This window comes from Artemia sp. Qi Xiang Cuo, chromosome 2 (genome assembly GCF_049724085.1).
Source record: "Artemia sp. Qi Xiang Cuo chromosome 2, ASM4972408v1, whole genome shotgun sequence".
NCBI classification, from domain to species: domain Eukaryota; kingdom Metazoa; phylum Arthropoda; class Branchiopoda; order Anostraca; family Artemiidae; genus Artemia; species Artemia sp. Qi Xiang Cuo.
In genome coordinates this window covers 74618049-74633517 of record NC_142795.1, presented here as the reverse complement: position 1 = coordinate 74633517, position 15469 = coordinate 74618049, and the positions used below count along the sequence as shown (strand labels likewise).

The following is a 15469-nucleotide window of genomic DNA, read 5'->3' as shown; positions in this document are numbered from 1 at the left end:
TTTCAAAACAAAAACTTATTGCTGACCTTATGACGAAAAAAAAACATAGGTGTAAAAAATTTATAATTAAAATTGATTTTCAAAAACTTTATCAACTTAAAAAATTATAAAAGATACCTCGAGATTATTAAAAAGACATATTTGAAAACGTTTGTTGACACTTTCGTCGGCAAACGTTCTGCAGCACAGACGAAAGCTGAAAAAGAAATTTATAAACTCATTTTGAATTCGGCTTTCGGCAAAATGTGTGAGAGTGTTCGTATTAGGAAGCGTTGTGACGTTGTGACTGATCCAGAACAATGCACTCGAATTATTGCTGATCCCAATTACACGTCCTTGACACTCCTTGGCCCGGACATGGTACTTTTGAAAAGGAAAAAAGACGCATTGTCCTGAATAAAAATATTGCTACAGGAAGTGCTATCTTGGAGGTCTCTAAAAAGCTCATGTTGGGATTTTACTACAATCTGACTAGGGTAGAGTGGCCGGAAAAGGGGCAAGTAGAGGTCTGCTACGGTGACACGGATTCTCTACTGCTCAAAGTAAAAACACCAAATCTAATTGATGATTTGGCGCACGATGAAATTATCAGCTCACGAATGGACTACACCGCTTGGAGTGTTGGTCTTTACCCTGAGCTAGTAAAATGTCGGGCGCCCAATCAATTTTTATTTTTTAAATCTGAAACGGGTAGCGACTTGATTTCCTGTGGTATGTTTGTAGGTCCGAAGATGTACTTTATACAGACACACGACGAGGAAATCAAGAAACGTTGCAAATGAGTACCTACGTGCTATGTGGACAAGAATATCGACATGAACATTTTTAGGAATTGAATTGTTGAAAATGCAATTCCACGAGCCAAATTGTTGGCAATTCGTTCATTGAACTACAGGAACTATACTGTAAATTTAGAGAAAATAGCCATGAGTACCATTTCCGACAAGGTCTATGTTTGTCAAGATGGTGTGACCATCCTCCCCCTTGGACACTATTTAACTTCAGACCGGACCGAATGTATTGCCCACAGGGAAAGTCTCGGTTTAAATAAAGTCCTGTAAATAATTTCCTAAAAACCTTTTGGGGAGGGGGCCTCGCGGTCTTTGGGGGGGGGGGGGGCTCGCGGCCCGGGGGGGGGCGGCCGCCGCCAGCGCGGGGGGCGCACCGTCACCAAAGTTATCTTTTTCTTTTTTTTTTTTGGACTTAGAGCAGATTTTTTTTTTTCAAGTGCCATCTCTAATTTAATGTTTTTTTTCTCTATAAACAAAAAAAAAGTGTTTTTTCTCTCTCTCTGTACCTATGTAAATGTTGCTGTTTTATTTTTTTTTATAAATAAATTTAAAAAAGTTTATTTTTTCAAGTGCTCTCTATAAATAAAAAAAAAAGTGTATTTTTCTTTAAAAAGTGTATTAAAGTGTATTTTCTCTCTGTGCACCCATGTAAATGTTGTTGTTGTATTTTTTATTACGAATAAATTTAAAAAAAGTGTATTTTTTTTTTCAATGTATTGTTACTTTTTTATGTGCATATAATAAAAGAAAAAAATATGATTCTTTGTCTTTGTCTTTGTCTTCTTGAAGAAAAGAGTAGTAGTAGGGAAAAAAATTATTTAGTCATTACACAATTATGGTCTACAGTTAGTTGCCCAGGTGAACTGTTGAAAGGAACATGCATCAATTTAAAACACCGTTCAGATCTTTTCTGTGTGGGCCCTCAATGTCGGGCAAAACAACACTCTTAACTAAAATAATTAAAAATTGTGATAAAATATTTGCAGAAAAGCCGAAAAAAATCTACTACTGTTATAGTATTTGGGAGGAGTCATACAATAAAATAAAAGCAATTGCTACCACCACCATGGGATCGATGCGGATACAGTTCATACAGGGACTTGATGTTTTCAACATTATTGAACCAAAATCTTGGCTGATCATTGACGATCTGGCTGAATTTATTGAATAATAGTCCCAGCAAATGCTGCAATTGTTCACTGTTCGCTCTCATCATGAACAGATTTCCGTTACTCTAGTTCTACACAATCTCTTTCATCAGAGCAAATGTATGCGATTACTTGCTTTGAAATGCACCTACTATATCATCTACAGAGTTGTTCGTGATTCTAGCTCGCTAATAACCCTCAATAAACAAATCTATCCAGGTGACCCTAAATTTCTGCTTTCGGCATACAATCAGGCAACTAATAAACCCCACGGCTATATCCTATTGGATCTTAATCATAATACACCCGAGGATCTGCGTGTAGTCACAGATATTTTCGACAATGAAATTACAGTATATTTCCCGGTGAACACTAAAAAGACCTATTAGTCGCTATCATGACACTGAAGAAACTACATAAAAATAGACACTTTTTTTCAGTTCTAAGCACTTCAAAACCTCCGCTTAGAAAAGCAATACTCAAACATGGTATTGACAATGATTTCATTAATCTAATATCTGAACTTTGTTTAAATTTGACCGAGGGTAATGTTCAACTGCCAGAAGTAGTTAAGCAGCAGGCAAAGAAACATAATTCATTTGTACGTACTTTGGCATCTAAAAACAAAGGGAATAATTTTAAAAGGATACGAATTCGTCAGACAGGTAGTAGCTTTTACAAGCTGTTACTGGAAATAAGTTCTGGTACGGTATACAGTGGACTTTAGTGAGATTGGATAGCACTAACCTCTTAATTCCACTAGAACCTACCCTCTCATCTGTGGAACACTTTGAGAACAATCTAATTAAGTTCCTTTACAATGAAACTATTGATGATGATGAAAAAATGATTTTACTTCAAGATGCACTTCGCCGAGTTGGCACACACGATCGACCTCAGCCCACTGCTTCTGCTGACCTTTACCCATAATCATCTCCTCAATAATCTACTGCTGCTGTTTTAATGAACCTAAAGACGGTGTAATGTGATTAATGTTTTTCTAAATATTTGAATATGATTCCCCACTAATATCGTTAACAATGTAAACGACTCCTAATCTATCTCTTGGAAAGTGATCAAATTCAAGTTGAGAGCAATGGGGAAAGGATTATAATTCAGGGCAAGAGCTATAATCTACTTGATTTAATGTATGACATGGTTACAAATCGTAAATGACTATTATCATTTGACACTCATATATACAGCTTTTTAAATACAATAAATTTACACAAAATTCTTATTTAAAATAGAAAAATTCTAACAAAATTAAATGACCGGGAATCATCATCAAAATTAAAATATTATCTTGAAGAAGAAGAAGATTTTAAATAAATTTTGGAAAATACTAGCACACCACGGATACCTTCACAAAAGTGAAGACGAATTACCTCAACATCACCATCACCACCACCACCACCACCAACCAGTGTTCAAAAGGGTAGCGAAAGGATCACATCGTGTTTACATTCGAACTGGATTAAGTTCTGAAAGGTGTTTATGAAAATATTGGCAAGGTAGTGAGAGTAAGTTCCTAAACCCCTGTTTAATAAGTCACAGGTGTTTGCACTATTAGTGTACTATACGGTCTACAAAATGAACCGAGTTACACTCTGCATATAAATCATAGACTTTTGGCCAATCAATATGGAAAAAATAAATCCGTTTACCCACTGGATACAATGCAAGCAGATTTCCTGACTCTAGATGAGCTTCAAAGACGTCACAATACACCGTACAAGTACATTCTACTTGCAATCACTGTTTTTAGTCGCTATGCATATGCAATTCCATTGCGATCAAAGAGAGGTGTTGAAGTTGCTCAGGCCATTGAAAGTATTCTCGAAAAGAATTCATATAAAAAAATTCAAACGGATCGCGGTAGTGAATTTGTTAATCCTCATGTTGCAAAAGTACTAGAGAAATATAGTACACTGCTCTATCATACGCACAGTCCTATAAAGGCTGCATTGGCCGAACGATTGATAAGAACTATTCGACTTTTAATTTCAAGATATTGTACATTGAAAAATACGCCGGCTTTTATTCATGATCTGGATAAAATCATGTTGATTTATAATCAACTACCTCATCGATCATTGTCCAACTATACACCAACGGAAGTTCATCATTCGGATCATAATACAATTGACCCCTTTCTTAAACAATATCCCAATGAATCGAAAGTCAAGAAGAAGAAAAATAAATTCAAGGTTGGTTATACGGTTTTAATTAATAGAACAACTAATGTTTTTGAAAAGGGGAATTACTTGTGGTCCACAGAACTTTTTAAAGTGGCAAAAATCCTATACACTAAACCCATAACTTATCGCCTGCGTAATACCAAAGATGAAGAGATTCTCGGCGGCTTTTATGACTATGAATTGCAAAAAGTTAAAAATGCTAGTGAAATCTATCAAATTGAAAAAAATATTAAAGACACGTACTAGCAGGGGTAAGAAACAGTTACTTGTTCGGTGGCTAGGGTCCAACTCTGATTTTGATTATTAGATTGATGTTGAAGATATTGACAATGCCCAGTCATTTCTCTGTAACTTTCATGTCAAACGTTTCCGATCCTCTCTACAATGACTTGAATACGACAAGTAATTTTTGGACAAAACTCTCACCCACCGTCAAATTTGACGGCGCATATGAAGTGGCTCTTGTCGACTGTATTCTCAAAAATACCTATGACATCCTGAGAAAGGATCGTAAATAAGAAATAAAAATACGACCATTTGAATTCAGTGATGAAGGTGCAATGGCAACTTTTGACTCTAATCAGTAACCTATTGCTAACATCCCCTACAGGGAATACAATAACAAGCATGAACTGTGTCGAGTTATCAACAAAAAAATTACAAGTCGAAAAAAAATCGGTTTCACTTTCAATTACTCAACGGAACAAAGGAGAATTTATATTAATAATACATTTGAGAATGAAAGAATTTTCCTCAATGAGAATTTACGTGAGGTTCTTGGTTTTAAAAACGTACTATTAAGACAAAAAATGTCAGTGGTGGTGACCATGCTATCTATGCAGACTATGCATCCAGCTTCTCCACGGACACGTGCATATTTTTCTACTCTTCCTGTTTGGAAACAACTTGGTTGTGTAATTCATATTTCCCCCTCCTACGAGTTCTTGACCGAAAAACTGATCATGACCATATTCACCACTATAAGATAAAGAATTTGCAGTATGTTCATGTGAACATTTCCTATCTGGAACTCTGTCAGTTAACACTAAAAACTGAATTAGGTGATTCAATAGCAATTTAAAACGGCTTAGCAGTGATTACATGTCATTTTCGACCCAGTGTCAACGACAACGACGGTACAATAACCTAAAAAATGAACGATAGAAGAATTCCATTTGTCTGTCCCGATATCGATTGCTATCTTGGTGCTTCGAGTCCACGTCAAATAGGCAATGGATTGGACTACTACAAGGGTCGTACTACAATGTCTGGCTATGGTCTTGGTAGCTGGTTTGCTAGGCTATTTCGTTCTCCACTACCCCTTGCCAGAAAATATCTTGTACCTGCTCCATCAAATTTTGCTGCCTCAACACTACAGGACTGGGGTTCAGGCAAGAATTTCAAGGAGAGTGTTAAGGAAAATATTAGATCTTCAGCAAGAGCGGTTGGTGAACAATTAAAATCTAGACAAACTGGGTAGGGACTGAAAAGGATGCGTTCACGTCATTCACTCATCAGTCTCCACCCAGGCAGGAAGCAAAGGACATCAACAAGGACTTTAAGAAATAAAACAACGACGGCCAATAAGCAGCAGCAGAACAAGAAGAAAAAGATTGTTAGATCAAAGAGAGATTTCTTCTCTTAAGATGACATATTTCCCCCACAGGGAATCATATCCATCAATCAGTTCCTCATTGAATCTGTTCAACGCTGAAAATGTTGATGTCAGTGTCAAGTAAGGATACTATGAACAATTTCACCCTCAACAACCCCTCTCGGAAAATATACACTTTCAAATATTTTCCAATGAAGACTATTTCATTGATTTGTCATCAACATTTATTGATTTAAATGTTGTAGTGAAGAAAAAGTCAGATAATACACCTCCAAATGCCGGCGATGGTGTCTCATATGAAAAATGTATTCTACACAACTTATTCAAGCAAATTAATGAGTTTATTAACGGAACGTTGGTGAGCACTAGCAATAATTTATCCAAATATGCAAGCTACATACAATTTATGACGATCACGCCAAAGGCGTACAAGGAGATGAGAGGACAATCATTGGGCTATGAATATCGAACAGGTGTTCATACTGACGGTGAGTTGACTACAGCAGTGACCCAGGAGTATCATCTAGTTGGAAAATTAAATCATGAGATATTCAATATATCCCAATGGCTACCCCCCAATGTCAAGATTGACATAAAGTTACAGATGGCCCCATCGAATTTCATTTTGAGAAAAACACTTCCTGCAGCACCCGATGCAAATGTTATTATCACATCGGCAATTCTCCACGTCCGAAAACAACAAGTTATGAGCTCTTTTGCAATGGCAGTGGAGAAGCTAAGAGCCAATGGCAACAACATTAAGCTTCTTGTCCCCCATACAATCACCAATCAACGTCACATTGCCGCCGGTTCTCGTAGCTATAGCGATTCACCATTTATCAATGGAGAAATCCCATCAAAATTGGCTTTGACCTTTGTGAAGAGTGGCAGTGCCGTTGGATCCTGGACTGAATCTCCCCAAGATTTTAATTTTTTCGGTCTATCTAGCCTTGTGTGCAAAGTGAATGGTATTCCACTGTACACTCTATCATTTGACAAAAAATCCTATAGAACTCTGTACGAGTTGACTATGCAATCCCTAGATCATGACTCTCAACTATTTGAAAATGGAATAACCGATTCAATGTTTTCAAAAAATCATGGGGTTATTGTTTTGGACTTGTCAGGTACACAGGATATGAGTATAGTACGAACTGGGAATGTACGTTTAGAGTGTACATTTGCCAATGCTCTGACTGAGAGTATCACGCTAATATCACTGAGTCAATTTGAAACCTATTGGGAAATCACACCCGACGGCAGTTTTCTACTAGACCTTGCACCATGAACACAAATCAAATAATCAATGTATTTAGTATGGATCCATACATGTCCCAGTCCTTTTGCATACCCTCGGACTTCATTGAAAAAATTCCAAGTGTTAACAATACACTAATCATTGTTAATAGCAGTCCATCGACTTTGAAGACTGGTCATTGGATATGCATCTTTCAAACAGCGAAGAATATTGAATTTTTTGATCCTCTTGGCCTATCGTATAAATTCTACGTTCCATACATCAGCAACTTTATTGAAAGCAGGGGGAAAACCATTATTCAAAATCAACGAAGAGCACAGGATTTAACGACTAAGACATGTGGCTTTCATGCACTACTCTTTTTCATGTTCAGATGTCGTGGCTACACCTACAAGCAGTTTCTCAACATCTACGTTGACTTACCTCAATTGAACGACTTTCTAGTGGAGAATATTCTTACAAGTGTATTTGATATTGATTTTAGTGCCGTAAGAATAAAATGTTCTAAAGATGTATATGAAATTGTTTATTAATAAAAAAAAAAATATATACACGATAAAACGACATTTCTACTCTTTAGATTTCATCCACTACTAGGTATTTGTCGACGACAACTAGTGCAGGTAGATTATCTGAATTCACAGTGTACTGATCCTGATGTAGTGCAATGTCAGGGTCACATTTTCTACAGTAGAATGTGACTTCACTCTTGTCATATATCTTTGTATAGTCAATGATACTAGTTGCATTCATTCTATAGAATTCACATGTTTCAATTTGCCTATTTGAAGCAATTTCACAAACAGTGTCCTCAAGTGTCGAATCACATTCCGTCACAGCCAAATAAAAATCAGTGGGCTTATAGTCATAAAACCAAGTGTCTTCACAACAATGACGTAGAAACCATATTCTCTTGTTGTTCCAACAGTTGAATCGTTGACGTGGTTCCTCCTCCCAGAACAATCTAAAACCATGACGATACCAATCTCGTAGCAATAAACTAAAATCACGGTTATGATTCTTTCCAATCATACCGGGATATGTACTGTCCCACTGCTTACATTTATCCTAATGACAATTGGAGCATAGGTGGCCTCTAGGATGAGAGTCACACACCTATTCAAGACAGGAATTACAACCTTTAATTTGTACAGCATATCCTCTATGCAATTTACACGGGTTGCAGAATCTACACTTCTCATCATATTCCTCAATCATTGCGCAATTCTCACATGATGACCAGCTTCCCTGTGTGTACATACATAACGGACATGTATGGAACATTTTTTCATGTGTTAACACTCTCACTGTCACAATAATACTGAGCTAGCAAGATCAAAAAAATTGTCTGAGAGAGAGAGAGAGAGGAGTAAATCATCCTTGAGCACCATCTTTCTTATGAAAAAAAAGTCCTAAATTTCTAAAAACTAATGTTTAAAATCATATCCACAATATCATTTTGCTGCGTCGTGATCAATATATCAATAAATTGTGTAAATGCATTTGGACCACGATGTAGAAGCTTCATACAATAGTCTAATGATGGAGAATCAGTTTTCATTATATCGACAAGCATTTCCCGAGAAAATATCTTTTTTTGAATAGACAACTCTAGAAAATCGTCATCTAGAATCAAACGCTTTTCCATAAGAACTAGATTCCTCATGAATCGATCTTTCTCGAATCTATCCATTTTTTAGAGTCCTAACTCTCTCACAACCAACTTCAGACTAATCAGAATCTCATTTTTGTACTCTAAAAAATACACACTTGTCTACTATAGAAAAAGAAAAAATACCACTTAATTAGAAACAGTTATATTGAACATAATTACAATAATAATAATATTCACTGATGCATTTTTTTCTCATCAATATATTTTGATAGGACATCTAACGCTGACCAAAGTTTTTTTATATGGAGAATATTTAATTTTCCAGCAAAACACAGTTGCTCCTCCTGCTTAAATTTTCTTAATGATATCACATATCTAACATACATAATGTCCAATTCAAGACATAGTCGACAGCCAGCAGTTATTTCCACAGCTACATTAGGTACTCGTATATCGTTGCTACTGCTGCTGCTGCTGTCAGTTCCATAATTTATATGAAATAGTGTAAATTCACCACAAATTTTTTTTTCTCCACTACTATCATCTAAAATAAAAACTATTATCTTTTAATTAAGGTATATTAATAATATTAACTTTAAAGAAAACTATTCATTTTATTAAAATCATAATAACCAATCAAGTTATGCTCGGTCATCTTGACAAAGAGTGTGATGACATGTAGAATTAACTATCAGAAAAAAAAACCTGTTTGTACGGGGGCGCCCCAGAAATGGAATCTCTTAGTCTACTTATATGTAAACATTGGGCAAAGTTCATAACTTGCAGACCTTACCCCGGGGACTGTGGGGGATTAAGTCACCCTCAAAGACATAGTTATTGTATTTTTCGACCATGCTGAACAAAATGGTTATCTCAAAATTTTTATCGGATGACTTTGGGAAAAAATGAGCGTGCGAGGGGGTTGACCTCCCTATTTGCCCTCCATGTTTTTGGTCACTTAAAAAGGGCACTAGAACTTTTAGTTTCCATTCAAATGAGCCCTCCCGCGATATTCTAGGACAACCGAGTCGATACAACCACCCCTGGGGAAAAAAACAAACAAAAAACAAATAAATAAACACGCATCCGTGATCTTTCTTCTGGCAAAAAACACAAAATTACACATTTTTGCGGATAGGAGCTTGCAACTTATATAGTAGGCTTCTCTGATACGCTGAATTTGAGGGTGTAATTTTAAGTTCTATGACTTTTATGGGGTGTTTCCCCCTTTTTTCCAAAATAAGGAGAATTTTATCAGGCACGTAAGTTTTGATCGGTAAAACACAACTTGATGAAACTTATATATTTGAAATAAGCATACAAATTTAATTCTTTTTATGTGTCTATTGGTATAAAAATTCAGTTTTTTAGAGTTTCGGTTACTATTGAGCCGGCTCACACCTTAATTACAGTTCGTTACCACGAATTTTTTGACATTGTTTATTTGAGTGAAGTTGAAATCTCATGTCTTAGATGTATAGAATTCTTAAAAAAGTATATATTCCTGACATTAAAAGGGGTTTTGATGACTACAATTGAAAAAAGCTTATCAAATTGAGATGAATTTGAGATAATGTTAAATTATATTAAGTTTGTTTGATCAAGGTTGATAATTCAAAGTCTTATCTGATTCATATTCATGTAAACAGCGTATATTCGTGACATAAGAAGTGTTTGAGGTTTAATTTTGCTTAACTTGTTTTTTTTTTTAACTGTGAAATAACTAGTTTTCTGATTTAAGTTACTTGAGATATAGTTTTTAACTATAGGATTTCATTTGAGATTTAATCGTACATTTGTTCTCAGAAATAAAATTGCAATTACCCCAAAACCTTTAAACAGTAGTAATAAAGTTGAATATATTGTTAGCAATGTTAGGAAGGACCTATGAGAAAAATATCATAAACCCAAGCGTTTTTAACTAGTTCAAATGTGTTTAACTGTTTTATTTTTAGCCGTGAGATAACTAGTTTACTGATTTTATTTACTTAAGGTATACTTTTCAAGTTATATGATGCTGTTTAAGACATGAATGTACATTTTTCTTAAAACTGAAACCTAAGCTTCTACCGAAATTAATAACATCAAATATATTTTAAACAATGTAACAATTCTCAAGCCCAAATATTTTTAGCTGGTTTAAATGTGCTTGATTGGCTTTATTTTGCACTATGAGACAGCTAGTTTCCTGATTTAAGATACTTGAGATATAGTTTTTTCCTTGAGATATAAAGGTATTTTTGAGATATAAAGGTATCAATCGTTTGAGATATAAAGGTATTTTTTTCCCAAAACTGAAACATAAGTTTCTTACAAAATTAATAAAATCAAATATATTTTAAGCAATGTTAGACAGCCCTATTAGAGAAACGATGGAAGTTCAGACGTTTTTAACTGCTCTAAATATGCTTAACTCTTCTTATATTGTCAATCTTTAGCCATCTTTTTAATTCTTCAAAGTAATAGATTAGGTTCTTATTCTTAGGATTATTTGAGTATTTTTTCTAATGACTTTTTTTGTTGCAATTTTCTAAGAATAGTAATGAAACCGAACATATTTTAAGCAAATGCTTGAAAAATGCTAGGAACTTGTCTAGAATCCAGAATTCACGCGACAACTGGATTGAAGATCAGATAGGCATTTTGCCGGGTGATACCTAGACGCTGTATAAACAAATAGTTTCTCACTCCGGGAACTATATTGAAACTTTAGTTTATTGGGTTTAGGGGGAATAAAAGGTACCTAGGTTGGGTACAGTTAGGTTACGTATTTAATATATGCTAAGTTTTACACCTAAGTTTTGGTTCAGACACTTAAATGGGCCTTGGCATCAGAAATCAAATTTTGTTTTCTTTTGAGCTTCCCCCACTCATTCATAGTAAAATCTCTTTTTTTTTTTATTCTGGTTATTGAATGAATTTATGTCAAACAGCAGCTTAGAAAAATTCTAATGCATCTTCAATTATGACAGGAGAAAATAAAATTTATTACCCTTGAGAAATAGTTACAAGTGCTGCTCCTTAACAATCACCCATTTGGCAATTTGGTTCAGACACTTAAATGGGCCTTGGCGTCAGACGTCAAATTTAGTTTTCTTTTGAGCTTCCCCCACTCATTCATAGTAAAATCTCTTTTTTTTATTCTGGTTATTGAATGAATTTATGTCAAACAGCAGCTTAAAAAAATTCCAGTGCATCTTCAATTATGACACGAGAAAATAAAATTTATTACCCTCGAGAAATAGTTACAAGTGCTGCTGCTTATCAATTTGTCAATTTGGTTCAGACACTTAAATGGGCCTTGGCGTCAGACGTCAAATTTTGTTTTCTTTTGAGCTTCCCCAACTCATTCATAGTAAAATCTCTTTTTTTTATTCTGGTTATTGAATGAATTTATGTCAAACAGCAGCTTAGAAAAATTCTAGTGCATCTTCAATTATGACACGAGAAAATAAAATTTATTACCCATGAGAAATAGTTACAAGTGCTGCTCCTTAACAATGACCCATTTGTCAATTTGGTTCAGACACTTAAATGGGCCTTGGCGTCAGACGTCAAATTTTGTTTTCTTTTGAGCTTCCCCCACTCATTCATAGTAAAATCTCTTTTCTTTTTAAATTCTGGTTATTGAATGAATTTATGTCTGTTTGTCTTACGTCTTAATACAACCCTTTACCCTTCTACGATCTTTTTCTGCAGTAAGCTCTTATATACTGATGTTTTGTGACCCTTTTTGATCTGAAACCCTTTAAAAGAAATATAAGTTTGTCTAATTTCAGAATATGATAATATTAACATACAGTATAGCAGATTAGATCAGTCATCTACAATATGGTTCTAATAACACTACATATTGCAGGACAGTCCATCCTCCAAGGTATCAAGGACAAGATCAATTGCTGAACTTTGATATTAAACCCGCATCGCTTGATTTTTACTATAAGAATAACAACAACGTAAGTACTTATTGGGTCCAGGAGTAATTTAGTCTGCTTTACATATTGTGCCACAATTTTAGTGCATTCTGAGAAAACAGTTACGGTTTTTAAAAAAAAGTTTGTTCGACTAGATGGATTGATATTATATTATATTACCAAAATGCGATGTAAAAAATTTCGTAGATATAGTTCCAGATTCGCTAGAATTATACTTGAGGGGCTAGGTGCCGTAAAATTTTCATGGTCCAAGTATAAAACTCTTAAAGCTCGGCGTAGTTCACAATTACAATTATAAAGTTTCACCCAGATTTGAAACTGTTTTCTCTTTTACAGGCTGGTAAGGCTCTGCAAAACTTTTTATTATGGTTTTTGTACAAAACCCTTATAACAAAAAGTGCCAATGCCCAATATCACAAACGAAAAAGTTGCAAATCAGGCTCTATCAAAATTTGGATATTATGACTCTTTGACGTCAAATGAAAAAATAGAATTTATAGCAGAATATTCTGGGGATTCGGGGAACTATATTTTCAATATAGTGAATGACATAGTCAATCAAATATTGAATATGATTTTTTCTATAGGGCTCCAGTTTTTTGGATAGACTCAGGATAAAATATTTCCACTTTTGCTAATGATATATTTTGCACGTAGACAATGGGGAAGGTTGCATAATCTAGAATCCTTGCCCTTGGGCTATGGGGGTCTGAAATTCCTGGAAGCGTAGATTCTAGACTTTTTGAGTAGTTTGAACTAAATGGTAATTAAAATTTTTTAATCAGTGTTGAGCAGAGGGGGTACCTAAAGAGGTCAAAGGGGTAATTACCTTCTAATCACTTTTAAACACCTCCTCAATTTACTTTGAAAGTTTCAACTTAATACCCGCAGTTGTTTTTTAGATATTGCTGATATTCTCTTTTCCACTACCAGCAAGCTCATAGTCTGTTTAGATTGGATTCTCCATCCCGCTCAAAGTTTCCTTTATGTTTCACCTTTGCTTTTAACGTTTCCTTTAAGTTTGTTTAGGGACCCAGGATCAAGCATACCATCTTTTCCATTTAATATAACATATATGTTTATCTGTTTTATATAACAACGGGCAACTTGCCTAGCTTATAGCCCTTGCCCCAGAGGCTAAAGTGGTTTAAACCCGTGAGGCATAATTATTTCACCTTTGAACTATCTTGAGTAAGTAGCTACCTCAAAATTTTGATTTTATGTATTCAATTAAAAGGGCCTGGGGGTCTGGCTGCGCTTTGATTACTTTGGATTCTTAAAAAGGACACACAAACTTTCAATTTGTAATCAAATGAGCCACCTCCATATATTATCAGACTATTCGTTTCATAAAAACCTCTTATGTTAACAATAAACCACTTGTGTAAAATACATCCCTTACACCAGGGTTGGAGGTGGGAGGTTCAACTCCAAGAGGATGATTATTTGACCTATGGAATATTTTGAAAAAAATGGCTGTCTCGATATTATACTCCAAAATATTTTTGGGGAAAAATTCGCGAGGGACTGCTTGCCCTCTAATTTTTTTTCGACTCTTGAAAAAGAAACTAGAACTTTCAATTTCCAATCAAACAAGCCCCCTTCTAAGTTTATGTGACCATCCCTTCATAAATACCTTTGATGTAAAAATAGGGCATCTTACATAAATTAAAGTCCTTTCTCATGAGGGGGGGGGGGTTGCCAAACACAAAACCATGGTTATCTGACCTTCAGACTATTTTGAGCAAATGACTATATACAAATTTTGATTTGAAACGTTTGAAGAGAAAATGATTAGGCAGGGGAGCGGGTTGCCCTTCAATTGCTTTTACCTTGTCTTAGACCTTAGATTCACCTGTGCCACCAGAAGCACGTAGTGCATCCACAAAGATCAACCGGTCATCCTGCATGTGTGTCGCCGTCCAAACACCCTCCCATTGGGGTTGGAACGTCGTATGACTGATGGACAGGTCCTGTTGGTAAGTGCAACGCAAGGTGTTCTTTAGTTGACCTCTGCTGAGGATCCCCTGAGGTTGCCATTCCAAGATCTGTCTCAGGATCCTATCGTCATTTATACAGATTACGTGCCCAAGGTATCGCCGTCTTTGTTGCCGAATGACGTTTGCAACTATGAGCTGACCTGTGATAGATCGGACAGTCTGTTTTGTGACGTGATCTCACCAGTCGATGTTCAGATTCCTCCAAAGGTAGTTATTTTCGAAAACAAGAATTCGTCTTTGTTGCTGCTAATTTAGATTCCATCACTTGTTGCTGTAGAGAAGTGCAGAAAGGACATTGTTATTAAGTAGTTTCTTAGAATATCTTAGAATATTTTTTTGACTGCCATACTGGTTTTAGTTCGTTAAAAGCTCTACTGGCTTGGCTCATCCTCAGCTGCACTTCCTACTCAATTGATCCTGAATTCTCCACTGTGTTGCCGATGTACCTGAACTCTAAAACCCACTCAACAGTTGAATCTCTACACTTTATATCCAGGCTGAAATTAGTTGTTGCCATGCTCTTTGTCTTCTCTGCATTAATCATGAAGCCAAGTTGGCCAGTATTTTCACGAGTAGTATTTAGAAGGCTCTGGAATTTTTTCTCGTTACTTTCGTTCAAGGCAATGTCGTCATCAAAATCCACGTCAGCAAGTTGTTTGGCTTCTCCAATTTTGATGCTAAACTCTGTATAACCACGAAGTATATAGTCGACGGTAAAGACGAAGAGGAACAGAGAAACAACATAGCTCTGTTTTATGCCGGACATGATACGGAAATATCTAGCTTTCCCTTCTTGGGTCCTAACATAGTATTCTAAGTAACAATACAATGTAACAATTTGGGCCATCAATTTGTTAGTAACTCCATATTATGGCAGGATTTTCCATAGCAAATCTTGGTCAATGG

The 15469-nt window shown here is 35.5% G+C and overlaps 1 protein-coding gene across 1 annotated transcript in view; it reads left to right on the top strand.

Moving 5' to 3' along the window:
• LOC148955610 (uncharacterized) overlaps positions 1–15469 on the top strand; it is a 104112-nt gene that overhangs the window by 77698 nt on the left and 10945 nt on the right. Inside the window, exon 5 of the mRNA XM_089107799.1 lies at positions 12488–12584. Within this exon, the coding sequence (XP_088963925.1) occupies positions 12488–12584 (97 nt within the window). The remainder of the gene's footprint in view (positions 1–12487; positions 12585–15469) is intronic.